This window comes from Triturus cristatus, chromosome 11 (genome assembly GCF_964204655.1).
Source record: "Triturus cristatus chromosome 11, aTriCri1.1, whole genome shotgun sequence".
NCBI lineage: Eukaryota > Metazoa > Chordata > Amphibia > Caudata > Salamandridae > Triturus > Triturus cristatus.
Window position 1 is genome coordinate 859,113,539 of NC_140594.1, and position 27,761 is coordinate 859,141,299.

Here is a 27,761-nt window from a genome sequence, read left to right on the forward strand (position 1 = left end):
CTTCATTCTGTGCCTCTGTTGGTCATTGCACTGTCTGTATTCCCAACAGTGTAAGGATCACAAGCCGCAACCTGCAAACATTGCATTAGACATACAGCACGCACACAGTCCATTCTGGGCCCCTGTTGATTACATTGGGATGTAACTATCAAAAACAAGCATTTGCAATGCAATAGGTCTCGCTTTCACGCGAGTTTGCATTCTTGACATTGCAAATAAAAATGCCTTTTATTTTTGTTTTCGTTTAAAAAACATAAATAAAAGGCGTTGTCATTTACAATACCAATAGCTTAAACTTGCGTAAATGCGAGACCTATTGCATTGCAAATGCTTGTTTAGGATGCACCCTCGTCAGATCTATGTGCCCATGCCAAAAAATCACCAGATAGCATGATCCTGTCAGGTACACAGTTCTATAGGAAATGTGCAAGACTCTTTTTAATGCTGGAGAAATGCAGCAGCTAGGTCTTCAGCCATACAGTTCATTATTACTGACTGTTGATGAAACACATACATGTCATCATTATATATAGATTTAGAAGTAAACATTTGTTTTAATATATTACCCACCCTTAAATCCAGTTCCTCATGCCAGTAAACAAGGTCTCGCTATTTCGTATTGTAGAAGGATTAAAACTTTACATTGTGGTTTGCAGTCGTGCTCTTATTACTACATTCAACACCAATGGGCATATTATCAAGAACAGCGTTAAAATTATCGCCGCTGTAGCGGCAGGAAACTGCTGCTAAAGCGGCAATAATGGGCTTGATAATATGCCCTTGAGAATTCCAATAGAAGCCCATGTTCTTGTGTGAACCTGGGCTTCTATTGGAATTCTCAAGGGCATATTATCAAGCCCATTATCACAGCTAAAGCGGCGATAATTTTAACGCCGTTCTTGATAATATGCCCCCAGGTATTTTATCTTGGTTTGTACCAGTGAGATCAGATCTTTCCACCACAAATAGGAGCAATACCTTCTAAATGCTGATAACAAGCAATCTTCTCTTTCCTGTGGTGTCACTGAGAGATACAGAGTTCTTACTCCTGCTTTGTTACTTTTTCCACACAGGTTGGGTGTTTGGTGAGAGACTTCATGACCAGGAGAGGGGCTGGTTCCCCAGTGCCGTGGCGGAGGAGATCCTAAATGCTGATATACGCACCCAGAACTTGAAGGAGTGTTTCCGGGTACACCGGTCAGAGGACAGCCAGCAAAGCCAGAACAAGGACAGAAGGAAGTTGGGCAGCAGGACGACGAGGCAGTGAGGACAACATTTGAGGTTATGATATCCTGGCAACAGAATCAGTGGATCACATGGAGGAGCAGCTGCAGGGATGCTGCAGTTGGACGGGGCAGAGCTCTGCATTTGATTGGACAAAAGTATATAGGAGTGAGGGTGCCACTTAGAAGGCCAAATGATCCTCTTGGAGGCAGATCTTCAGACATTATATAGATGGAAGATAATCCATCCGCTCCATATAAATATATATGTCCACACAAGATATATATTGGTCTACAGCAAATATGATAGAAACTCAGAATCTTCCACAAACGTCTCCAGGGGATCAGAAGGGTGTAAACTCTTGGAGCACAGCATGATGATGTCATTGTGTGCCTTTGTTGTCCCACTGTTTTTTGTTGTCACAGGTGGATGATGTCCCCAGTGAAGGTATTGTTTGCTGTGATCTCGACTGGTGGAAAGAAAAATATATATATATGACGGTAGGAGGTTGATGCCGCTAGTGAAAAGTGGATGAGAAGGAGGCTTCCTGGAATACATGTAGCCTATCGTCAGGAGTAGTATTTGGCCAAAAGTCACTTTAGTATTTTTGCTACCACTACTCACAAAAATGGGGAAATTAAATCCACGGTCTTCTGTGCTGTCGCATGCAACAGTCACACTCATATAAAGTATGCTTGAAGGGGCCAGAATTGGCCATATACCTACCAGCACAACAGCTTAGCTTAGGTTTATGCTGCAAGGGCAGAGCTCTGTGATCTACACTATACAGGGATACCAAGTCAGGCTCTGTAGTGATCTTTGGTCAGAGATAGGATGCACAGCTCAAGTAACCAGTTTCTCATGGGTAGAAGTTGGCGCTCAAGTCACTAGATCACAGACGTAGAAAGTAGAGCACTGAGGTGACATGCACTGGAATAATGGGGGATGTTCTGATCACCTGTTTCTTTGAAGACAGACCTCTCCCCATAATGCAGGGATTGAAGACACTGAGGTGGAATGATCGGAAGAAAATGTGAAGCTGTGTACAACCCATGAAGGGGGTGTGGGTTTGACTAATACAGGACAAGATTCCAGTGTTTTATGAAGATCACCGGCTTCTGGCTGGTCAGACCTCTGCAGATAAATGCATGTACCTTTTATGGAGCCTGATCTATTGCCCCATTCAGTGAAGATTATACCCTGTACTCCGAAGGCAATATTGTGGTGATGGACAAGTTGCACCATACAGTGTGATGTCGCACCCATGAGAGGGATGTAGAGATTCCTCAAGAGTGATGCTACATTATTGACAGCTACAGGGTATGTCCTGTGGGCTGTGCGCACATGAACACTCAGGTTCTTTGTTCATGTATAGTGTTAAGGTCTGCCTCAACATGTGAATGTTGGAAATGAAGTCCCACTCTTAATGCAATAAGGTTCTTTAAAGATGACACCACTTTTCATGCAGTACATTCACAGTGCATGTGAAAATTCAAACTATCTCCCCTCAATCCTCACAAGAAAAATCAACAAGACATGGCATGAGTAAAATGGTAAAGAAGCAGCTTCTCCTTCTTCGAGTTTGTTTCCTACTTCCAGCAACCTGCCATTTCCTGGTGAAACCAGAAACTGCTTCCCAGAATTATTAACAATGCTGATTGTGCAGCTTGCACAGTAGGGTCGAAATAGCAATGTAGTAAGACCTCTCCAATGCCCTGCTGCTCATCTTGCTGCAATTCCCTCCATTCTACTACTCTGTTCCTTCTGGAATCAGCCTGGTGTTGGCAGTTAACCTGGTTTATTCTGTAGAAAGGAGCTACATCTCTTGATGTGAACATTGACCTGCCCAGCACTTCTGTTGGCTTTTGTTGCTTTTCTTTTCTCACTGTTCTTTCTTCTGGGCATCTGCCAGCTTGTGCCATTTTGGGAAGGTTTCTGGGCACTAGTTCTGCATGCCTATGAGTTTGCGGCAGCTGGTACACATGGTTTCCGTGTCTCATACTTCGGTAAATAACCTTCTCACCTGTGCCTGCTCTTGTTGTGCTTCTGTTGCACCAAGGTACTTTACGAGCCGGCTCCAAAAGATAAGGGACAAAGCCATAGGTTCAATTCGTCAAAAGACACTTGATTTTGTTACGCAATAGTGTTCTGATACTGCAGACATCAACATGGTGACAGTTCCAAGGAGGTAGTCACAATGGCTTCCCCTAGACCTACCTCCACCCTCTTGGATACACACTCTTTGAGTTTCGGGCAGCAAGGAGTTATTTTGCAAATGACAATGCATCATCAATCAGCTAGATCTGTTCCTTCTCCATGTATCTTGCTCTTCAATGTCTCCACATTACCAGTAAGTGCCACTGCATCCAGAGAATTGTCAGGGCCTGGCTAGATTCACTAACAATTTCAATCACTTATCACTTTTACGCTATTGTGGTGCCATTTTGCAGTCCATGATGGTTCACAAGTCAATTGCGACACCTAAACCACTGACAGAGCTTCATCAAGAAATGTATAACTCAATAAAGACTTGAGCCCTGAAGAAACATAATTTGTGTGAAATAAGGATCAGCATTATATATGGCATTTACATAAAATAATGAACCATAATTAAAGAGTCTGAATAAGTCTTCAATTTTAAGAGTGACTTTGGATTATTTGTGTGCCATCGCCTTCATTCACTTACCTCACATTCTTAAAGCTTTAGTGGTAAGTGGGTGCAGAATACTATCTTTCAGATACCTTGGTGCTTCATTGAAGCTGGTCTTTTTAGGATGCATATCTAATTGATGCAGTGCTCCAGCATTAGTCAATGATGTCCCTCTTGACTTTTATGATAAGGTCTTACCTTCTGAGGCCATTGGACAGTCTTGCTTTTTGGGTTACGTGAAGCTTCCAACCTATGGCTTCAGGAAGGACAGAACAGAATGGTTCAAGTAAATATTTTTATAGCCATATTGTACCTTCATTTTCATGGGAAAATGTTTTTCCTAGAACACCTACAGAGTTTTACCTTATTTACCAGCTGTTGTAATCAAACAAATGGGGGGATACCCTATTAAAAAGTGAATTCCCTATCTGGGTTGTGGCTCCAATGATATAACCTCTCCTATTCTTTTTGTTGTTGGAGCCATCTATTGTGCATCTATTCCAATTCATGAACTAATGGTAAGACCCATCTAGTACCACAAGGTGTTATTGGTGTAAGCCTGAGATTATATCCCACCCCGTGTGATGACAGATAGGATCATTGTAACAGATCAGGAGGAACCATGAAAACCATGACAGTCTAGCTCTGTTTTATTTGAAATGTAAGACCCTTGATGACTTTGGGTGATCCAAAATAATTAATCTAAACCAGGACAAGGGTAAATCCCTCATCCTTCTGCTCCAACTACAATCCTAAATTGTGAAGGGGAGCATACTGGACCTAATCATATACCACAGAGAGGTCAAGGTGAGCCAGGATTAGTCTTCTGCCTCCATCTATTGTCATCTGAAAACTATGGCCACAATTCCAAGTTAGTCAGAATGAAGGTGCTACGTATCACCTTCAATAAACAATGATACCCTGGGGGGCATTATTTATCACATGCAATAAATAGCACTTTTTATGAGCTTTTTGGGACTAACTTGCTTATTTTGGAGCTTATAGCACCAAAATGAGCATGGTATGGTAAATACTCTGCACTTTTCCCCTGTTACATTCTGGCAGGTTGGGCCTGTCGAGATGTTAAGAAGGTTGAGATGCTTAAGAAACCGAGTAATTACTGTATATGGTAAATTCCACTCAACTCAGAATTCCAAGACTTGCATTAGCAGAGGGGAGTAGGAAAAGTTGGACCAACTGGGAATAAGGGCCTATGAGTTTTATTGAGTTTCCAGGAGAGTAAATTGGGTCACAAATAGTTGGACACCGCCTTTTTGAGAATTTTACTCAGAATAAGGAGCCTTGCTTTGGGGTGATTATTGATGAGGTCCTTGGCATACAGATTTGATTTCTTTAGGTCTGGGTTTTGACAGCAGAGCTATCAACAGACCCTTTGCTGAGAGTATACAATAGACTAGGCTCTAGGCCCTCCCTTTTCAACCACTGACTTTCTTCAACCAGCCTGTTTCTGCCATTAGCTTGAGACATTGTCATTCACATCATAATCAGCCCAGTAGAGTGCTTATTTCTTACCTAGTTAGGTGTATCCATCTTTCGCCTCTCCAGTGCTTGCACTGAACCGCATGAGGAAATACTTAATTGCTATAGCCCTCTCTCTCCTACTGACTCCCTCCTGTGTCTCTCACGCTAAGGTGCTAACAGTGTATGCATTAGCCCATGACAACCAGACCTATTGATGTGCCAGCACTTGTTTTGAAAAAGGAGTGGCAATGTGCAGTGCTTTCAATGTCTAAGTACTCCCATTACTCAAAGAGGAATTAACAGTGGCTAGAAGAGGTCTGCAAAATGGTCAGGAAATGCTGCCATCACCCACTCAGGGAGAGCCCCAACCTCACAACCAGTGGGTTTGAGTTCTTAAGAAAATCATAAGTCTTTTTCTGAATCAGTGGCAAACTAAAGTCGGACAAGGTAAATAATTTTAAGTGAACAAACAATCACTCAATGTTATTGTTGTACTTTTTATGGAAAATGTATTGTTTAATAAACTTGCAATTTTTTTGCATGTGATATGTGAGTAAGTTGCCCTTGTGTTCCCCTCCCTTTGGTGTTTGGGATCTTGGTCACAGTTTAAAATAGTTCCCTAAACTTGTTGGGTGCAAAATTAATAGTTTAATTTCCAGTATGCCTTTTTAATTTCAGCTATAGCTTAATAGCATTCTTGGCTTTTTTTGTAAGCCTTTCATTCTCAGTCATCATATTTTTCTTTTTGTTTTGAAAAATGTACTTATGTTTAATCTGTTATGATGTGTGTCTGAAAACAGGCTGTGACTCTGGGAACTAAAGTTTTAATGGAGTGACAACAGGTCTCAAAGGCTGACACACCCGGGTATGGCCAAGATGGCGACCAGGCATAGCAAACTCCTAAAGCGCCACAGCCGGCCTCGTTGTTTGCAGAAAAGGGGATACCAGAACTCCTCCTCAGTGCCCAAATCACTTGGGGGACCACCGAGATCCCGGTGCAACTGACGACAGCTGGCATGCAGCCCATATGGGGATTCGGCCAGCGCAGCTCCTCTGGACCTCGGACTGCATTCGCACAAGATGGCGCCTGCTTGGGAGTGCAGCAAACGGAGCTGTGGAACGAGGGTCTAGGGAGGCTCGCCCACTGCAGCCACTGTGCCCAAGTATAAACTAGAGGAGCAACGTTGTCCCGCCTACCGACGCTCATCGCCAGGGGCTGCCCATAGGAGCAAATTAAGGACCCAGGCAAACTCGGCACTAAGTGAGGTGAGGAGGGAAACGGAGCAGAGGCATGGCCTATTGCAGGCTGAGTGGGAAGCCTGTATGTCCAGACAGCAGCAGGTCTGCCTTGGGGTGCAGTTCATTACTTGGAGCAGTGAGAGAGGCACCCAACCTACAGTGAAACACAGACATACCAAGTTCCTGCCTGTAGAGGAGCACCACACTGGGGAGCAGCGCTGGACTGGGGCCTACCTATCCTGGAGCCCTCCACAAGGCCGCAAGGCCAGTTGGATATAGCCTAATGCCCAGCAAGTAAGCAATACCACAAGGGGCCGCTCAACCCTCGAAGCATACTAATATTTCCGGCCCCTACCTGATGCCCCATTGGGGATGCGTGTCTTAACCCTCCCCCCTCACCATCGCCAGGCCACATAGGTGAACTTGTGAAACAACGAAAGAGTGTGAAAATGGAGAGAAAATCAACTTAACAGTGATTCTCCTAATTGACAGAATCAGTGCCAGAGAGACCAAATCAACCTGACTTTAAAGTAAAACCCTCACTCACCAACATAGTTGGTGACATGCTTCATCATGGGGTTTAGCCAGGGGTGCCTTATGCACCTCTGGTGTGCTTTGACGCTTGTCTTAAGGCGGAGCAACAAACTTCCGACTAAAGGAGTGAAGTGATTTGGTGAGTGAAAATCAAAAAAAGGGGGGTTTTAAAAGTCATGTGTCGTCTACCAGAACATTTTAATAGTGGCGAGACATGGACGAATTAAAAAGTGAAAAAGGATAATGACTCCTGACGTTTAATTGGTCAGGTTTATCCTATGGATAATCAAGTGGTCGACATGTTTCAGCTTGTCAATGTATTTCACTAAGCTTTCATCAGGACCTAATTTTGAAAAGGCACCTGGGCGGTATAAGCACGCTAAGGCTTACCCTAACCTCAGGTGCAAGGAACCGATACACTCACGGTTTACAGTAGAGGTCTTCCACTGATTCGAAGGAAACCTCGTGTATCTGTAAACAAATGTGTACAAATATTAAGATCAACATACAAGAAATATTCAAGGTGTATGTAACATACGTCAGATCGAGTGTCAGACATGGCACAAGTTGGAATCAATCGTGTAGTCCCTGCAATTTACATGACCCATGGTAATATACAACAGCTTCCATACAGTTTAGAAAACTGTAGTTTAGTTTGTGTACCAAACATACCCAAGTTCAAGTAAACAGACGGTTGAAACATTAAATCAAAAGTCTAGACTTGGGATGAGATTATTGAGTCAGTGTGGATCACGTTAAAAAAGGCACTGTCAAAGAAAGATCGATTAAAATGGGGCGAGAAATCATCCCAGAATCGAACAAACAATAAGGAAAAATAACTTAAAAGAGCTTACGTATATGAAGGTAAAGAAATGCTCCTTGGGCAAGGAAGCGGTTTGCGGGACTACAGAACAACTATGGTAGAAAAAGGAAAAAACGGGAAAAAATTACAACTTTGAACAACCCGTCATCCCATTCTACCTAAAAGTACCGCTCAGTAAAGAAAAACCACTACATGTTTGTAACGGGCGGTACTCACGTCGTCCAAGTCCTCAGCCAGGTGATTTCACCTACACAGGACCGCCGAGCCCGGAGTCAACACAGAGTAGGGCCTTAGTGTTTAAATACCGAGGGTCAGCAAGGGAAATCCGGAAGTGTCCTCGTCTGCCTGATACGCATGCGCACCATCGGCAAAGGCATAGAGAAAGGACCCAGTCGCTGGCCCTCGGGAGAAAAAAAGACTAGAAAAATCAAATACTCCACTCGTGAAAACTTTATTAGTAGAGTATTGATTAGCGCAAACAATCGTTCAAAATTGGTACAAAATTGGGGGCATATTAAATACCTTTGTCTCATAAAGACTTCGGACAAAGCCCTAAAAAGTTTTTAAACACCCCAGAGTATAAAGATCTTGGGAATCAAAATCGGGGCTTCAGTTTTAGGGCCCGTTGGGTTGAAAGAATAGGGGAAGTCATAGTGTTTGGATACCGAGGGTCAGCGCGGAGAATCCAAAAAAGTCCTCGTCTGCCTGATACGCGTACGCATCATCAGCAGGGGCAGAGAGAAAGGACTCAGTCTCTGGCCCTTGGGAGCAAACACTCGTAAAAGAATTGTTCAAAATTGGGGGCATATTAAATACCTATGTCTCATACATAAAGATTTCGGACAGGGCCCAAAAAGAGGGTGTTAGAGATCTTGGGAACCAAAATCGGAGCTTTCGTTTATAGGCAGGCGAGGACGAGGGAGAAGGAGAGGAAACAGTCAGGTCCACTGGGAGCAGGAGGAAGGGATAGGGAACCACACACGCAGCAAGGCGGGGACCAGCAATCAGAGAGTCTAGTGCTGAATCTCTCCTCGGTCACATTGACACAGACAGAGAGCAAAGTACTTGAGAGGGGATTAGGATTCGTGCCCACTGCATGGCTGGATCGCTTTCGATTACATTGCGAACTTTCAGAATTTTTCAGGAAGTTAAAACTTAAATCTTTTTTCGAGAAAACCAAATCTGATGTCCTTGTAGATCGTCCCAGTGACACCACCTTACGTCTGAAATCTACATTCACCCCCCCCTCCCCATCTGATTCCAGCAGAGCTTACTGCTTTTGAACAAGCAGTTTTTAACGATGTCGAAGCCTTCCAGGACCAAGGAACTTACAAGAACATGAGTGCCCTTGAGTTTCAGGCTCTTCAATCATTACAGAGTAATTCTGACATTGTGATAAAACCTGCTGATAAGGGGGGAGGAATTGTAATCCAGAATGCCATAGATTATGATCTTGAATGCAGACGTCTTCTAAACAACTTGAAGAATTACATCCCTCTAACCACAGATCCCTCTCCAATTTTGAAAACTACTATATGCAATCTTGTCGAACATGCCGAGATAAGTGGATTTATAAGCAAACATGAGGCTGATTTTTTTACTAAAGGAAAAGGCATAATTCCTTATTTTTATACCTTTCCAAAAATTCACAAAAACAAGTCACCCCCTCCGGGCCGCCTCATAGTATCGGGCATTGGCTCTCTATTAGAGCCTCTTTCTATTTTTTGTGATTTTTTTCTGAAACCCATAATTCAGGATACCCCCACCTATCTTAAAGATACCAAAAGTTTTTGGGCATCTCTACAAGAGCTTAAGGTAGATCATGACAACACTATCCTTGTCTCTCTGGATATCGAGAGTCTTTATACAAGCATCCCCCAGGACGATACAATCAAGGTCATTGGGGAAGCTCTTGACTCTATCAACTGGTCTTTTCAAACATCGAAAGGATTTATCATTGAGTGTGCCACTTTGGCACTCAAGAAGAATTTTTTTGAATATCAGGGCACACTATACCTCCAGTCAACAGGTACCTCGATGGGCAGCACTTTTGCGCCGAGTGTGGCAGGATTTTATGTTTTTGATTTTGAACGTAAATTTATCCTGAGCCAACTTAACCCTTTTTCTTCGTATCTTTCCTTTTGGAAGAGATATATCGATGATATTTTTATCATCTGGCAGGGTCCCGAGAGTATCCTTTGTGATTTCCTAATATGGATTAATACCTGTGACCCTCATTTGCTATTCACCCACTCCTTTCATAAACACGAGATGATTTTCTTGGATGTGGTTGTCACTAAGACTGATGGCGCACTATCGACTAAAACACATTACAAACCTACAGCCAAAAACAACCTTTTGGTTTTCTCCAGCTTTCACCCTCGACCATTACGGGAAAACTTCCCCTATGGCCAATATTTACGCATCAGGCGTAATTGTAGTAAGGTGGAGGACTTTCGTACACAGTCCAAAGAACTTACATACAAACTAAAACAGAGGGGTTATCCTGAAACTATTTTAGCCAAAAGCTGCAAACGAGCAAGAAATCAACCCAGAGAGGTCCTGTTGCAGAACTATCCCAGAGAGCCCAGAGACATACCATTGACGTGTGTAACTACTTACAACGTTGCCTCCAACGCCATTGCAAAATCCATTAAGAAAAACTGGAGGATTCTGGAGAGCAATAACATCAAATGGGAAAAACCTTTATTTGCATACAAGAAAGCCATGAGTATTAAAGACTCCCTTGTCCACACGAGACCGAGGATCTTAAATAAGTCCACCGAACTATCTGTCCTTGACACCTGGGGCCTACCACCTATTCTTGGTCATTACCCATGTGGGTCATGTAGTGTGTGCCACCTTACGTCCCCCACTAAAACGTTGGCTTTGGAAACTGGAAAAATTTGGACTCAACGTAGCCACACTAATTGTAACACGACTGATGTGGTCTATTTAATCACATGTCCATGTGATCTTAAATATGTGGGCATGACCACAAGGAAAGTCAAGTTACGCATTGGCGAACATCGAAGTAATGTTCGATGCAAAAGAAGCATGACAAAACTAACTGAACATTTCTTACGCTTCAACCATACTGCGGATGATCTACAATGGACCATCATAGAACAAGTAAAACCATCCTTTTTGTTTGAAAAGGAACAACGTTGGGTCTATCGGTTATCAACACACCTGGTGGGCCTGAACGATAACATTCCATGGGGAACAGTTCTGAGACGCAATAGCTAATGGCTCTCTGTACTGCTGTTGTCTAATTTTCTGAATAATTTCTGAATAAATACCTTAATTTCTGAATACATACCTCTATTTTCCAAAACCGTCCAGCATAAAGACTTCTGGTTCCCTATACTTTTAACCTATTGGGTCCTATAAACGAAAGCTCCGATTTTGGTTCCCAAGATCTCTAACACCCTCTTTTTGGGCCCTGTCCGAAATCTTTATTTATGAGACATAGGTATTTAATATGCCCCCAATTTTGAACAATTCTTATACGAGTGTTTGCGCTAGTCAATACTCTTTCAATAAAGCTTTCACGAGTTGAGTATTTGACGTTCTAGTCTTTTTTCTCCCAAGGGCCAGAGACTGAGTCCTTTCTCTCTGCCCCTGCTGATGATGCGTACGCGTATCAGGCAGACGAGGACTTTTTTGGATTCTCCGTGCTGACCCTCGGTATCCAAACACTATGACTTCCCCTATTCTTTCAACCCAACGGGCCCTAAAACTGAAGCCCCGATTTTGATTCCCAAGATCTTTATACTCTGGGGTGTTTAAAAACTTTTTAGGGCTTTGTCCGAAGTCTTTATGAGACAAAGGTATTTAATATGCCCCCAATTTTGTACCAATTTTGTACGATTGTTTGCGCTAATCAATACTCTACTAATAAAGTTTTCACGAGTGGAGTATTTGATGTTCTAGTCTTTTTTCTCCCGAGGGCCAGCGACTGGGTCCTTTCTCTATGCCTTTGCCGATGGTGCGCATGCGTATCAGGCAGACGAGGACACTTCCGGATTTCCCGCGCTGACCCTCGGTATTTAAACACTAAGGCCCTACTCTGTGTTGACTCCGGGCTCGGCGGTCCTGTGTAGGTGAAATCACCTGGCTGAGGACTTGGACGACGTGAGTACCGCCCGTTACAAACATGTAGTGGTTTTTCTTTACTGAGCAGTACTTTTAGGTAGAATGGGATGACGGGTTGTTCAAAGTTGTAATTTTTTCCCGTTTTTTCCTTTTTCTACCATAGTTGTTCTGTAGTCCCGCAAACCGCTTCCTTGCCCAAGTAGCATTTCTTTACCTTCATATACGTAAGCTCTTTTAAGTTATTTTTCCTTATTGTTTGTTCGATTCTGGGATGATTTCTCGCCCCATTTTAATCGATCTTCCTTTGACAGTGCCTTTTTTAACGTGATCCACACTGACTCAATAATCTCATCCCAAGTCTAGACTTTTGATTTAATGTTTCAACCGTCTGTTTACTTGAACTTGGGTATGTTTGGTACACAAACTAAACTACAGTTTTCTAAACTGTATGGAAGCTGTTGTATATTACCATGGGTCATGTAAATTGCAGGGACTACATGATTGATTCCAACTTGTGCCATGTCTGACACTCGATCTGACGTATGTTACATACACCTTGAATATTTCTTGTATGTTGATCTTAATATTTGTACACATTTTTTTACAGATACACGAGGTTTCCTTCGAATCAGTGGAAGACCTCTACTGTAAACCGTGAGTGTATCGGTTCCTTGCACCTGAGGTTAGGGTAAGCCTTAGCGTGCTTATACCGCCCAGGTGCCTTTTCATAATTAGGTCCTGATGAAAGCTTAGTGAAATACATTGACAAGCTGAAACATGTCGACCACTTGATTATCCATAGGATAAACCTGACCAATTAAACGTCAGGAGTCATTATCCTTTTTCACTTTTTAATTCGTCCATGTCTCGCCACTATTAAAATGTTCTGGTAGACGACACATGACTTTTAAAACCCCCCATTTTTGATTTTCACTCACCAAATCACTTCACTCCTTTAGTCGGAAGTTTGTTGCTCCGCCTTAAGACAAGCGTTGAAGCACACCAGAGGTGCATAAGGCACCCCTGGCTAAACCCCATGATGAAGCATGTCACCAACTATGTTGGTGAGTGAGGGTTTTACTTTAAAGTCAGGTTGATTTGGTCTCTCTGGCACTGATTCTGTCAATTAGGAGAATCACCGTTAGGTTGATTTTCTCTCCATTTTCACACTCTTTCGTTGTTTTTCATTGATTCTGGGGGACTAAGAGTGTAGCTCAACCCTCTCTCTCTTGTTGTTTCTATTGACACATAGGTGAACTGCCATTGGAGCCCCCAAACGGTGCAAACTTGCCTGGGACCCCACCACCGATAGTTCCCCTCCCCTACTACAGTTGTGCAAATGGATCCACTGACCCGAGGAGCATCTGTGGATGCTTTGCGGGACTGGGCCCCTGGCCACACAGAGAAGCTCACAAACCTACACAATTATTAAGCTGCCCGTTCCCCTCCAGGGGGGTGCGATAGTTTATGGCATAGATCACTGCCTGCACCACAACAGTAGGCGTTGCCTTGGTGGCTGGGGTCTGGTCCCCTGCCCACATGAGATAGGTCCCTGGCGGACCAGTGACATCTGCGTGGGAGGCCTGGACCCTTGCGTATAATCATGACCACCTCACGCAATAGTGAAAAGGAGGGCTCTATCAAAGGCCTGCTCATTAAACCTACAAGCAAAAAAGCGGTACACCATGAAGAAGCAACCTCATTGGTTTCATCCTAGGCAGAGGATACCGCAGCGGAGCAGTGAAGAGACGATGCACCAGTTACCAGGGCTTTCTTGGAAGCTCTTTTTGGCACCCTAAGAGTGGACATTGCAACCCTCAAATAGGAGTTGGCAGAGATTAGGGACCTGAAGAAGGAAGTGGATGAACTGGATCAGAGAGTCAATACACTGGAGCACACGAGTGACTGCAACCAAGAACTAGACGCCCACAGCCCACAGGTTCATGTGACGTCTTTGTGCCAAAGCTTTTTTACACCTCACTGGATGGAATTAAAGGACTCCACATTATTGTCCATATTATTGTCCTGGTAATAAGTGCCAACCCCAAAGGCTTTCTGTTAGTGTTCTAGGGGCAGGCTATTCAGGAACACAAGGTTGACCTGACCTTCTTGTATGACATCTGAAAACAGGCTGATGTCCATTCCAGTAGCTTTCAGTGGATTTATGAAATTCAGCAGATGCCACAACATTTGTTTTCATGCAGTACACTCTCCAGAAGTGGAAAATAGAAGTGCCCATTACTGAACCAGAGACAGGAGACTAAGTGTTATCTAGGTTCTTCGAGGCCTTAGGGGGCTTCTGTTGCTAGTGTAACATGTCAACCTGAAAGTCTGATCACTGTATCTAAATGGAAAGAGGTTAGATTTTGTTTTGGATTTTCATGTACCAGTGGTAATAGGAATCTCTGTGGGCATATTTACTATTCTTTCACACAATGCAGGGCAGCAAGTAAAGTTGCTGCATTGCGTGAAAGGGAGACCGCGGAAGTTCTCCATCTTTACAAATGCCCCGTGCCAGTGCAAGCGCCCTTGTGCCATGTTGCAAGAGTGCCTGTGTTACAGGCAGGATTGTTTTTATGCAGGAAGGGACACTTTCCTGCACAAAAACGAACCTCAGAGGCATTTTCTCTTTCTGCAGCACACATGGGAAGAGACAGTAACGGGAGAATACGTGTATTTCTCCTCGTTGTGTCTCACTTGTGAAGGTGTAGCCTATTAACAGAAACCAAGGTTTACCAACTTTAGCTTTAGTCAAAATCCAGGGGTGGGTACATGGGAACACCAATGCTCCACCCATGGAAATCCTCCCCGCGCAAAGTATCCCGAGGCAGCGCAATGTGGTGCCTTGCGTTACCTTGTGTTACTTTACATTTACTAAACCACACCAAGTTGCTTTGCTAAAACTGATTTTGCATTCAGGCTGTGCCACAAAGGAAACTCAACCCTGATGCAAAATCTTTGTCCAGACAGCAGCAGGTCTGCCTTGGGGTGCAGTTCATTACTTGGAGCAGTGAGAGAGGCACCCAACCTACAGTGAAACACAGACATACCAAGTTCCTGCCTGTAGAGGAGCACCACACTGGGGAGCAGCGCTGAACTGGGGCCTACCTATCCTGGAGCCCTCCACAAGGCCGCAGGGCCAGTTGGATATAGCCTAATGCCCAGCAAGTAAGCAATACCACAAGGGGCCGCTCAACCCTCGAAGCACACTAATATTTCCGTCCCCTACCTGATGCCCCATTGGGGATGCGTGTCTTAACCCTCCCCCCTCTCCTTCGCCAGGCCACATAGATGAACTGCCATTGGAGCCCCCAAACGGTGCAAACTTGCCTGGGACCCCACCACCGATAGTACCCCTCCCCTACCACAGTTGTGCAAATGGATCCACTGACCCGAGGAGCATCTGTGGATGCTTTGCGGGACTGGGCCCCTGGCCACACAGAGAAGCTCACAAACCTACACAATTATTAAGCTGCCCGTTCCCCTCCAGGGGGGTGCGATAGTTTATGGCATACCTCACTGCCTGCACCACAACAGTAGGCGTTGCCTTGGTGGCTGGGGTCCGGTCCCCTGCCCACATGAGATAGGTCCCTGGTGGACCAGTGACATCTGCGTGGGAGGCCTGGACTCTTGCGTATAATCATGACCACCTCACGCAATAGTGAAAAGGAGGGCTCTATCAAAGGCCTGCTCATTAAACCTACAAGCAAAAAAGCGGTACACCATGAAGAAGCAACCTCATTGGTGTCATCCCAGGCAGAGGATACCGCAGCGGAGCAGTGAAGAGACGATGCACCAGTTACCAAGGCTTTCTTGGAAGCTCTTTTTGGCACACTAAGAGTGGACATTGCAACCCTCAAATAGGAGTTGGCAGAGATTAGGGACCTGAAGAAGGAAGTGGATGAACTGGATCAGAGAGTCAATACACTGGAGCACACGAGTGACTGCAACAAAGAACAGACGCCCACAGCCTCAAACTGCTGAACCTTCAAGATCAAAATGCTGAACTACGTTACCAGGTGGAGGACCTTGAAAATAGGTCCAGGAGAGTCAACATATGATTTAAGGGTGTTCCTCTCCAAGCCGCTGCAGGAGACCTCAAGGACTATGCGCCTAGGATCTTCTATTATGTAGCACCAGATCTTGCACCACAAGACATCCTGCTGGACCGTACACACAGAGCAGGCCAGCCTGCCAGCTCCCTGGGCATGCCTCAGGATATTCTCACGTACCTACACTACTATAAACAGAAAGAGGTTGTCACGATGGCAGTGCAAGATCATAATACTATAGACTTTGGGGGCAATAAGATATGCCTCTATCAACTCCTCTCACCTATTACTTTGCAACAGCGTCGCTAACTGAAACTACTCACCAAACTACTACAAGAGAAGGGGATCTGCTACCATTGGGGACACCCCTTTCACCTCACTTCTTTCTGGGAAAATGAGACACGAAGTATACGCACCATGGAGGAAGCAAAAATTCGGTGGACATTGATGCACATCCCACAGGTGAGAACCCTGGCACTGCTCCGCATAGCTCTCTCCTCCCTCAGCGAGTTTGAGATGCTTCACAAGACCAAAACAGGAAAAGTTAGGTAAACCGTCTGAGGTGGAAAGCCGCAAGAAAGAGCAGTCCTGCTGCGTCAACTCCAACGACATGAGACAAACGGGGAATCTGGTAACGTCTGATGAGCGTTGCCCCCAGAGACCTCTAATTGAAGACCCCCTGTTCAGTCCCCCATTCCTACCATTAGGATTGGCGATATCCAGGCAGTTGAGTTCCCTAACGTTGTGGAGTGATGGACGTTCAACCCCAGCGGTTACACCACGGACCTTACCTTTTATGCTCAAGGTGACACGGAGAGGGGATTGCCAACATTCTACTGTTTATTGTTCTATATGTTATCTCTTATCTGTTTAATCGATTCTTTCCCCTTTTATCACATTGCATACCAATGCAGTTAGCTACACCCTAACCTCATGACCCCCCTGGGTAGCAATGAAGACAAATGTCATAGGCCTTTTACATTTTTACTTTATATAGGCATGATCAATGGTTAAAATACTCAGTTACAATGTGAGGGGCCTCAACTCACTGGTAAAACATGTGTCCTTTCTATCCATTCTTCGTGCAATATATGTTTGCTCAAGGAAACCCACCTTCTCAAGGCAGACTGACGGCGCATTCAATCACGTTGGTTTGATTGCCAGTATTTCTCATCTAGATTGGGGAAGAAAGCAAGGGTCACAACCTTAATAGCCTCGTACTTCCCTGGCAGGGTAGTTCAAATGCAAGCAGAAATTTCCAGCCCCTTCTCTCACTTCGCATCGCCTTTGAGCCATACACATTCACACTTGCCACTATTTATGCCCCCAATGAACATCAAGAGACCTTCATTCTTGAAGGAACTGGGCCAGGGGATGGCCACCATAGATGCCGATGTTATGATGGGTGGGGACTATAACCTGGTCCTGGATGCCAATCTGGACAGCTCAGTGCAAAGGGTAAGACAGACAGGCGCACTCAAACCGCAAGGTCATCAACAGCTAACCGAGGATAGTCTAACTGATATCAGGCGCAGGCACAATCCTACAGAGAGGACCTACTCCTTTTAGCAGCCCACCAATCCTACACACAAATTGATTTTTTCTTGGTGACACTGCGCTTCTTGGCATTCCTTACAGATGCTGACATTGGAGTTGCTGCCCTCTCCGATCCCTCCAAATCAACATTATGCTCCATATGCCCAGCCTGTTTTCCCAGAGCCACTCCTGGTGCCTTAAACTCCTCACACACGCACCAATAGTCACTGAGATCACAGAGGCAATCCAGGTCTTTTTGGAGACCAATGACACCCCAGAGACACACATAGCGCTGTTATGGGAAACGTTGAAGGCGGTGATCTGGGGCCGATTAATAGCAATCGCAGCTTGCTTCAACTGGGAATGACGGGACAAGCGGGTAGGTCTGGAGGGATGGGTGAGGGAGCTAGAAGACTCTCCAGGTGCCAAACGGGTGCTTGGCTTTGATGAACGTGTGACTACAAGCCACCGCTTCGCTAGATCCATGGTGTAAGGTAATCCTAGACTTGATATTCATTATGCTTTCAGGAACCCGGAAGGCACTATGGTAACCGTAAATTCAGCAGTTTTTTTCTGGTGCCACAGGTTAGGTTACGCCTTGGTGTGCGTATACCGCCGTGGCACTTGGTCCTGACGAAAGCCTCGCTACGGGCATTAGGAGGCTGAAACATGTAGACAAAACTCTCAAATAAATAAATAGACCACACATCACTTTTCAACCTAGGAGGTAACTGGTCAATCTACCCAGTTCTAAACATCCACCTCACTGTTTTTACTCTTGGCTTATTTCTCTTCCAATAAAAAGAGTTTTTTGGGATAGAGGCAATCTTAATCCTTTACACTATCACTTTCTCACCCCCACAGAATCACCAAACCCGCCCCGCTGTAATAAGGCGTCGTAGCATACCAGAGAGGCACTCGGCCTCTCTGGTGGAAACCCAATGATGAAGCATATGACCAACCACGTTGGTGAGTGAGAGTTGTTCTAGAAAACAAAAGTGTTAATTCTAGAAAACAAGAGTGACTCCTCTTGCTAGCTCTTCATCTTTTGGCCTCACTCTTATGTTTATTTGTAAAGCGAAGATGATCACATTGCCAAAGCATTTCAGCACTACTATGCTGATCTCTACAGGGCTGAGGAACTAGCAGAGGAGGATGCTATTTCATCTCTAGACCAAGCTCCTATAGAAGACCTAGATGCCGCAACATGCCCTACACTTAGAGAGTGACATACATACAGGTGAAGTGTTGACGGCGATTTTCCCATCTCCAGTCAGGCAAAGCTGCAGGGCAGGATGGTTATCCCCCTGACTTCTATAAGCTGTTCACCTCCCTCCTTAGCCCCTATCCTCACACGCCTCTATAATTCCTTCAGTGATACAGACTTCTTAATAGTTCCCATGAAAGCAACCACCATTACGGTCATACCCAAAACAGGCAAAGATCCAGCCCAATGTTCATCTCATTGACCTATTTCATTCCTTACATGTTGATGCTAACATTTTCACTACTATTCTAGCAAATCACTTGGCCCCCTATATGCAGTTCCTAGTGGACCCAGATCAAGCGGGTTTTATACCCAAAAGGAGCTGTGATGACAACACTAAGGGCATTTGCCACCTTCTGGATAAAGCTCAGCGCTCGCGAATGCCTGCGCTCCTTTTCTCAATCAACACTGAAAAGGCATTTGATCGGGTCCACTGGCCTTACTTGCAGATGGTACTTCAAAGGATAGGCCTTGGCCATCAGTTCAGAGGATGGGTTTGATGCAGCTACTAAGTCTGAGTTAATGGTCTCACATCCCCAATGTTAGATATTACCCACGGCAGGGGTGTACTTTGTTACCGCTAGTTTTTTCTCTCTATAAGGAGCCATTTGTGGAACATGTACGTGGAAATCCCACTATCTCGAGTATCACATTATGGGGGGGGGGGACACAAACTAGCTCTAAATGCAGACAATGTTATGGTGGCTTTCCGAATCCTCTCCTCAATTGCACTTATTCGGGAACTAGAAGCCTTTGGGAAGGCCTCAGGGTTCAAGGTCAACTTTTTGAAGTCGCAGATACTTAACCTCACGGTTCCACGAGCTGACCAAACCACCATCAAACACCTTTTCCCTTTCCCATGGGTTACACAGGGAGTGGTATATTTAGGCCTTCACATCCACTCCACAACACAACAGATGTCCAAAAGCAAATATGGCATTCTAAAGCGCAATCTTGGTTGGGGTGACTCAAGGCGATCAAAATGACTCTCCTACCTAAGATCCTATACATTATGCAAACTCTCCCTCTACTACCCCACCAGAAGTACTAGGCAAGCTACAACATCTCATAGAGCACTATATATGGGTGAGTAAAAAAGCACGTACAGCTAAGCAACAGGCATACTCGTTCCCTGCAGACGGAGGTCTTGGGATCCTTCATCTCATGCATTACTATCAAACGGCACAGCTTCACTATCTAGTAGAATGGGCTAGGTCCACTACAGAAAAAGATAGGTGTTTTATTGACCTAAGATATTTGGAAGGTACAGTTGCTACCCAAGCCCCACTGACCGCCTCGGGTATACATCTCTCCAACACCCCGAGCTACTATGGGGACCTAGGATAAGGTGCAGTTATCAAAGAAGCTATCCACGCTCATCTCTCCACAAACTCCAATCATTGGGAATTCGGATTTTCCCTCAGCTCACCGGGGCTCTGACTATCTACCGTGGCAGCAGGCTAACTGTAAGAGAATAGGCGACCTCTTTGACCGTACAGGGCTAATGGATTTCCACCAGATCCAACATAATTATGGCTTACACTCAACAGAACATCTGCAATACACGGCAATCAGACACTTGGTCATGCTAACTTCAATTTGTCTGCATGCTAGAAGGCCCCTGTTACCATTTGAAAAATGGCTGATCACCTGGCACTCGGACAAACGTTTACTCTCTGACATATATACCTTCCTCAACACACCACAAACCCACATCACATCTGCGGCACGGCTACAATGGGAAAAGGAATGTGAACACCCCTTCACCCCTATAGAATGGTCAGATATCCAGAAACGGGCCAACACATCAGTGAGCAGTGCCGCCAGCAAGGAGACACTCCTCAAATTGGCACACTACTTGTATAACACCCCAGAACGCACAGCCCAAAGGAAACGCAAATTGTTGTAGGGGCTGTGGCCAGGTAGGGAATCTGACACATCTTCTTTGGCATTGCCCTCAGATTCACCATGACTGGCGCAAAGTCCTTGATGCCATTGATAAAATGTATGACACTAAACTTCCTAGATTCCCGAGCTATGTACTATTGGGTTTCCCCAAAGCCCTGACCTATAACATGAACTGTGTGTGGGAAGGAGCAATCAGTTTAACCCAATGCGCTGCCAAACAAGCTCTTCTAGCTCACTGGGGCACGTCCAAAATACTGAGTGACATCGATTGGTTCCATAAAATCTGGGACATTTTGGGGATGGAAAAACTTACAGCTGTTTCCGAGCAACGCTTACCCCAATTTGATGAAAGTTGGGGCCCATGCATACATTTTCTTACAGAGGAATTCAGAGAACTGATTTGTCCAGCATACCTAGGTGTACTTCTCCTCCTACCGGCAGATCACCCTGCCAATTGAATAGAGATAGGGCACCTGTGCACACACCCTCACATATCCACACAAGCAACAATAGATGCCATTGACTAGACGCGGCCTTTCCCTGACCAGAAGAGTTGACTACCCTCATGCCATTCCTCGTTCATTTCCCCTTCCCTTACTTTTATCCCCTACTCCCTATTTTCTCGTTGCTTCTTCGTGGTCCTCACCGACCAGTGGATATAGGCGAGGTATTCTGTTGTATTTTTCTTGCTATATAAAAAACATTAAAACAAGATTTAAACTGAAAGGCTGACACAAACTAGCAGCTTACCGAGATAATACCAGTTTCCCGCTGTTATGGCTTTTTTGCTATTTCTCATATTTCTGAAGTAGGAAATTGGTTTGAGCCTAAATATGTGATACAGTGACAGAATGAAAATTTGAAAATGGTTCATTCACATGCCCTCGACAGCAGGGCATTTAGTAATTTTATATAGTGTCAAGTTTCATTTAAAGATAAGCATTGGCTTAACGAAACTTGGGGGGGCTCCCGTGCACAGTAGATACAGCCCCCCCCCCCCGCACACACGCACCGTACCCAGTCCAGAGCTCTCAGGCCAGGGACCTGCCAGTGGCAGAGAGGTACCACGGAGTTCATAGACCACCAGAATATCAATGTAACTGCCCCTACACTGTGTAGGGACAGGGGGTTCTTAGATTTGTGGCTGGAGACCAGGTCTCATCCATTGAAACTTAACTTGTTTTATTTTTGTATATATATTTGTAGCTGGCAACCTATAGTGAAAGAAAGGACCTTATTGAGATGGGTAGGAAAGGATCGTCTTGAAAGTAGGAAAGTGAAGGGTACTGATCAGTGTATGAGTCATCTCTCCTAGGGCAACCATAATGATGTGTCATGGTGTCCATGAATTTACTTAACTTGTCTTGTTGAAGAGAGTATCTTAGGTTGTCCAGGTTCTGGGCAGCCTCACATCCGTGCTGGGCATCCTTTATAATCTAGGGTTTTCGCTGATTGTAACGTCTCTGTCATTTCATCTCAGAGGATTCGGTTCATCGGAGCTATTGTTTAAAGAACTCAGATGTATCCTTCATCAGCGATACCATGGTGTGACATATCTCTCACCCCATAATGACACTCTAGTGGATTCAGATATGTCTTTGTTCATCTTTTGGATATCCACATTGTTCCTTATAGAGGCCTATAGAATGAAGGTTTTCAAAGTCCTCTTTCCAATTGTTCGGTCAGCTGAGCATACCACAAACCAGTTGTTTCAGATCTGAGCAATCTTACACACCACTTTTAGTGGCTGGTATAGTTATATAATTTTTGTCGGGCTTTCCCTAAACCCACCCTTCTTCTCAGGTGCCAAATACATCAAACTCTTTGAGGTTCATGTGACGTCTTTGTGCCAAAGCTTTTTTACACCTCACTGGATGGAATTAAAGGACTCCACATTATTGTCCATATTATTGTCCTGGTAATAAGTGCCAACCCCAAAGGCTTTCTGTTAGTGTTCCAGGGGCAGGCTATTCAGGAACACAAGGTTGACCTGACCTTCTTGTATGACATCTGAAAACAGGCTGATGTCCATTCCAGTAGCTTTCAGTGGATTTATGAAATTCAGCAGATGCCACAACATTTGTTTTCATGCAGTACACTCTCCAGAAGTGGAAAATAGAAGTGCACATTACTGAACCAGAGACAGGAGACTAAGTGTTATCTAGGTTCTTCAAGGCCTTAGGGGCTTCTGTTGCTAGTGTAACATGTCAACCTGAAAGTCTGATCACTGTATCTAAATGGAAAGAGGTTAGATTTTGTTTTGGATTTTCATGTACCAGTGGTAAGAGGAATCTCTATTTACTATTCTTTCACACAATGCAGGGCAGCAAGTAAAGTTGCTGCATTGCGTGAAAGGGAGACCGCGGAAGTTCTCCATCTTTACAAATGCCTCGTGCCAGTGCAAGCGCCCTTGTGCCATGTTGCAAGGGTGCCTGTGTTACAGGCAGGATTGTTTTTATGCAGGAAGGGACACTTTCCTGCACAAAAACGAACCTTGGAGGCATTTTCTCTTTCTGCAGCACACATGGGAAGATACAGTAACGGGAGAATACGTGTATTTCTCCTCGTTGTGCCTCACTTGTGAAGGTGTAGCCTATTAACAGAAACCAAGGTTTACCAACTTTAGCTTTAGTCAAAACCTAGGGGTGGGTACATGGGAACACCAATGCTCCACCCATGGAAATCCTCCCCGCGCAAAGTATCCCGAGGCAGCGCAATGTGGTGCCTTGCGTTACCTTGTGTTACTTTGCATTTATTAAACCACACCAAGTTGCTTTGCTAAAACTGATTTTGCATTCAGGCTGTGCCACAAAGGAAACTCAACCCTGATGCAAAATCTTAGCACATTTGAACCTGTATGTTTTATCTCATCTCCCCCTCTAGTCCCAGATATCTTCCATGGATTGAGAACTAGTCAGTACTGTTTCCTGATTTTGAAACCACCAGGCGAGTCTTATCAGTGTTGGTTCTCTAACCTTCCCCTCCTGTGGAAAGGTACCTTCTTTAAATGATAGTCTTTGCCATACCCTAGAAACAGGAGGGCCCCATCATCACCAAACTTTGGCACAGGTTGGTCCCCTTCTTCATCACTGAACTTGACAGATTAGTTTCCGATGGAGCTAGACTTCGCTTACTTACCTAAGCCAGCATTTGGCTCTTATAAAGCAGTAAAATTAGGTTCATTCATGTAAGATGCACCTGCCGCCATGCCAAACAAACCAACCTCTATGACGCCTTCCATAGTGAGTGACATCAAGACGTGTGCTCTTCCTATCCTTCTAGATTCTCACACCATTTTCCAGCAAAGAGAAGTGTTGTTTAGACTTCACCTCTAGTTTGTTTTACCAAATGTCCTCTTTGACCTTAAGCTTCTTGAAGATTGTTTTCATTCTGTCTTATTTTTCCAGCCTCGCAGTTTTTTTCAGCCGAGGAGACAGTTGTGGACAGGAGACTGGCTTTGCAGTCCTACCTTGACTGAACCTTCCCTTCTTGCCTTACCCACAAGGTGTTGTTCACACACCTGACTCGGAAGGTACAAAATATGATGCAAAAGATACCATTGCTAAACGAAAAGTACCCTTAATTGTACATGCAATCCCGATTCCCTTAACGAACGGTGCACCAGCCATCAGTACTAAGGCAAATTTGGGGGCCTCCACGCTCCTTGAATGTATCAGAGATGTTTGTAAGGTAGCTAAGTGAGCTACACCTTCAGGCATTCTGCAAGCTTAGTCCTTGATGCATCTTCAAGACGCCATCCCTCTTCTATCCAAAAGGTTCTCAGGAACATGCTTTCTCGAGTATTTGTACCTCATGTTTAACTTTAGGAATAAACTTTTTTTTAAATTATTTTTATTAATTTAACATTGTCACAACAATTAATAAAAACGACATAACAATACGATTTCAGTATCAGACCTCACAAAACATTGCAATAAATAGGCACTTTTACATACCTTGAAGATGATCTGTACCAACTTACATATGCCAAATGATGCATATTCCAAGAGTAAAAAACATTTTTCTGCAGGAACTATTGAAATTATGCTTCCCAGAATCACGTATCATAATGTGTTAATTCAGGCATACTCTGGATGCCTCTTCAACTATTGAACAGTAGTCCATACCCTTAGCTAGTCTCGAAATGGGGGATGCCCTAGATTGCCCGTGCCTGGCTATAGCCCGCTTGGCCAGTACACACCCAATACAAACCAACATAAGCCTGCCGCCGGAGGCCATCCTAATATCCAAATACTCCTAGGATTATTATACCTATAGGGATGCCTGTCGCTCTTCAAGCATCGCTAGAATTCTATTCCAGTATTTCTGAATCAATCTGCATTCCCAGATCTCTTGGATCCAGGTGGGATCACCAACTATTTGGCAGCCATCTTAGGCTCCACCCAATCCTCCTCATCCACTTCTCCCAAGTCGGATTACCTACGTCCATGGGGTCTGGTACATCGATCACCAAGGTTTAGAATAAACTGGAAATACCTTTCTGCCCAATTTTCTCCAGCGTGAGTTTAGGGTCTAGTGGCTTAAAGTCAGAGATTGGGTCTGGACGTCTCCCCAGAGTCTCTAGTGTGTGCCATAGCTGTAAATAAAGGAAAACGTGGGACTGGCGTGTTTTTGCACAGTTGCTCGAACGAGAGCATGTGATTGTGGACCCACACACCTCGCAGTATAGAGATGGCCAACCTGTCCCATTGCTTAAACCCTTGTAATCACTCTGATTCCTTTAACCACCACCCTCTCACAGTGGTGTTTCCCCTGGTAATCCTTGTGTTATACCTCATCCACTTCAAAGCGTTATGCCAGCTTTCAAGTGGTATAGCAGTAACTTTGGATGTTTGTGCAGGAATCTTGGTGCCATACAGCCAGGACCAGAGGCTGAGCTCTTAAATGCGGCCAGTTGTAGCTTGAAGGCAACCAACAATCCATTGATTAATAATGTGTGCTGCCCAGTACTATAGTTGCAAGTCTACTGCCCCTAATGACCCATTAAATGGTGCCTGAGCATATTTTTTGTAGGCAATCTGGAGGTATTCAGATCCCATGCATAGCTGTTTATACTAGTTTGTAGTTTAGAAATCCTCTTCAGAGGTATCCTCTACGGGTAGGTTTGAAGAATGTATAACAACTAGGGTAATGCGATCATTTTGAATAGAGCAATGTGTCCCAACATATTTAAAGGGAGTGTACTCTAGCGTGTCATGTGTCCCTTGACTCTAAGTTCTAATGGGGTAATGTTCAGCTTCCAGCAGGTCTCAAGGTCTTTAGATACAGGCACGTCCAGATAAACAATTAATGCTGGGACTGTCATGCGGTAGGAAGGGAGGGGTCCCACCATCGAGACTAGAACCGGCTTATCCTAGTCAACTTAGAGGCCGCTGTCCTTCCTTCCATTATCCCACCTCAGCCCCAATAGCTGCACACTCCGCCTTACTCAGCTAACAGCTCAATACCAAAGGGAAAATGAGCAGAAACAAGGGAAGACTTTGTCGGGTGTCTCTCTATATCAGAAACATCCGGCATAATGTATCATATACCCTAATCTGTTGTAGACCATGGAGCAGTAAAGAACCAAAATCTAGGAATCAAAGAAAATGTACATCTCTAGTGACTCCAGTATTTTGAGTGCTAAAACATCCCTTGTTCATTCCAATTGCAAACACCCGTCCTCCTTTCCCACCATGATTACCCTGCTCATGAGCAAATGGCTCCTTAAATTATAAAATAAAATAAAAAGAGCAGTGAGGAGTTTGCCTAGCTATGTCATGAGAGATAATGCACCAATTACAACTGTTGTTCACGCATTCAGCACATAACTTTAGTTAACAGCTCGAAGACGGATCATTTAGTCCTTCCAATAGCATGATTCCCCTTTGTTTCTAGTAGAACTAATAACAAGAGTGGTGGAGTCACCATAAAGGTAACTTTCGTCTTTATTTCTGTATAGGAAGAGCCAGACAGCAAGAACAAACTGGAGGACAGGAAGGGGCTGTGGGTTAGATTTAAAACATGGAGGTGAACAAAGACGATAGAAAATAGAGCAATGGAAAGTGTTTTTTTCAAAATGAAGAGAAAGTGAGCAGAGATGGCTTATACAGCTAACACGAGTTTAACCTCAGCCTAACAAGGGCCCAAACTTACACAGATCATTGAACTGTCCCTACAAGTTCTCCAGCAGGAATTTAAATCTGCCAGAAGTCCTCCAACTTGATCATTGAGCTCCCTTTGACATTATTCTCGGGGCCATCTCTTAGAAATGTCCCCAATCTCATCTAACAGACCTCTCTGCAGAACTTGAATGTTGAGGCCTGGGATCCGGATGGTGTATGGAACCCTAATCTGTCATGGCCAGAGGACCAGCACATTTCTGCCTAGATCAGCTTGCCGCTGCCTCCGAAAAGCATAAAAGAGAAGAAAGGGTCCGACATAGCTCATGTCCTCCTGCAATTGCCTAGTTTCTTGTAGATGTAATTCTAGTAGCATAGCCTGTTTGAGCACCCACAGCATTTTTAGGCAGGAGAGCTGACATTTATAGTGTGCCCACTAGACAGTCAGACTATCATAAACCCCTTTTTAAGCAGCAAGGTTCCACCAATCGTAAAATACACTACTGTTTAATCCAACTTCTACCTTATGGTTGCACACCAGGCAGGCTAGTACTCTGGAATGGCCACGCAGTCACCTAGCTCGCTACAAAGGATAAATAAATGGGCATGTGAGAGCGTGCAGGTAATAAGAGGCTCTGAAAGAGGCCCTGTAGGAGAGTATCTGCTTTCCTATCTTACATACAGTTCATGTTCTCCTCTGATCTAGGCTCTTCCTGATCTCTCCTCTAATTTAGGCAGTTTCTGATCTCTCCTATAATCTCAAATGTTATTGCTCCTCTCTTTTCACAGCAGGTCATGATTCCCTGTCTTCCCAGTGGTTATCATT

General features: G+C 44.5%; 1 protein-coding gene across 2 annotated transcripts in view; it reads left to right on the plus strand.

Annotated features, from left to right (window-relative positions):
• Nucleotides 1-5,902, plus strand: part of NGEF (neuronal guanine nucleotide exchange factor) — a 979,475-nt gene extending 973,573 nt beyond the window's left edge. For both annotated transcript variants that reach the window (XM_085634692.1, XM_085634693.1), the window contains one exon: nucleotides 1,074-5,902. In XM_085634692.1, coding sequence (XP_085490818.1) covers nucleotides 1,074-1,267 — 194 coding nt within the window. In that variant the 3' untranslated portion in view covers nucleotides 1,268-5,902. The remainder of the gene's footprint in view (nucleotides 1-1,073) is intronic.
• Nucleotides 5,903-27,761: the final 21,859 nt, after the last annotated feature.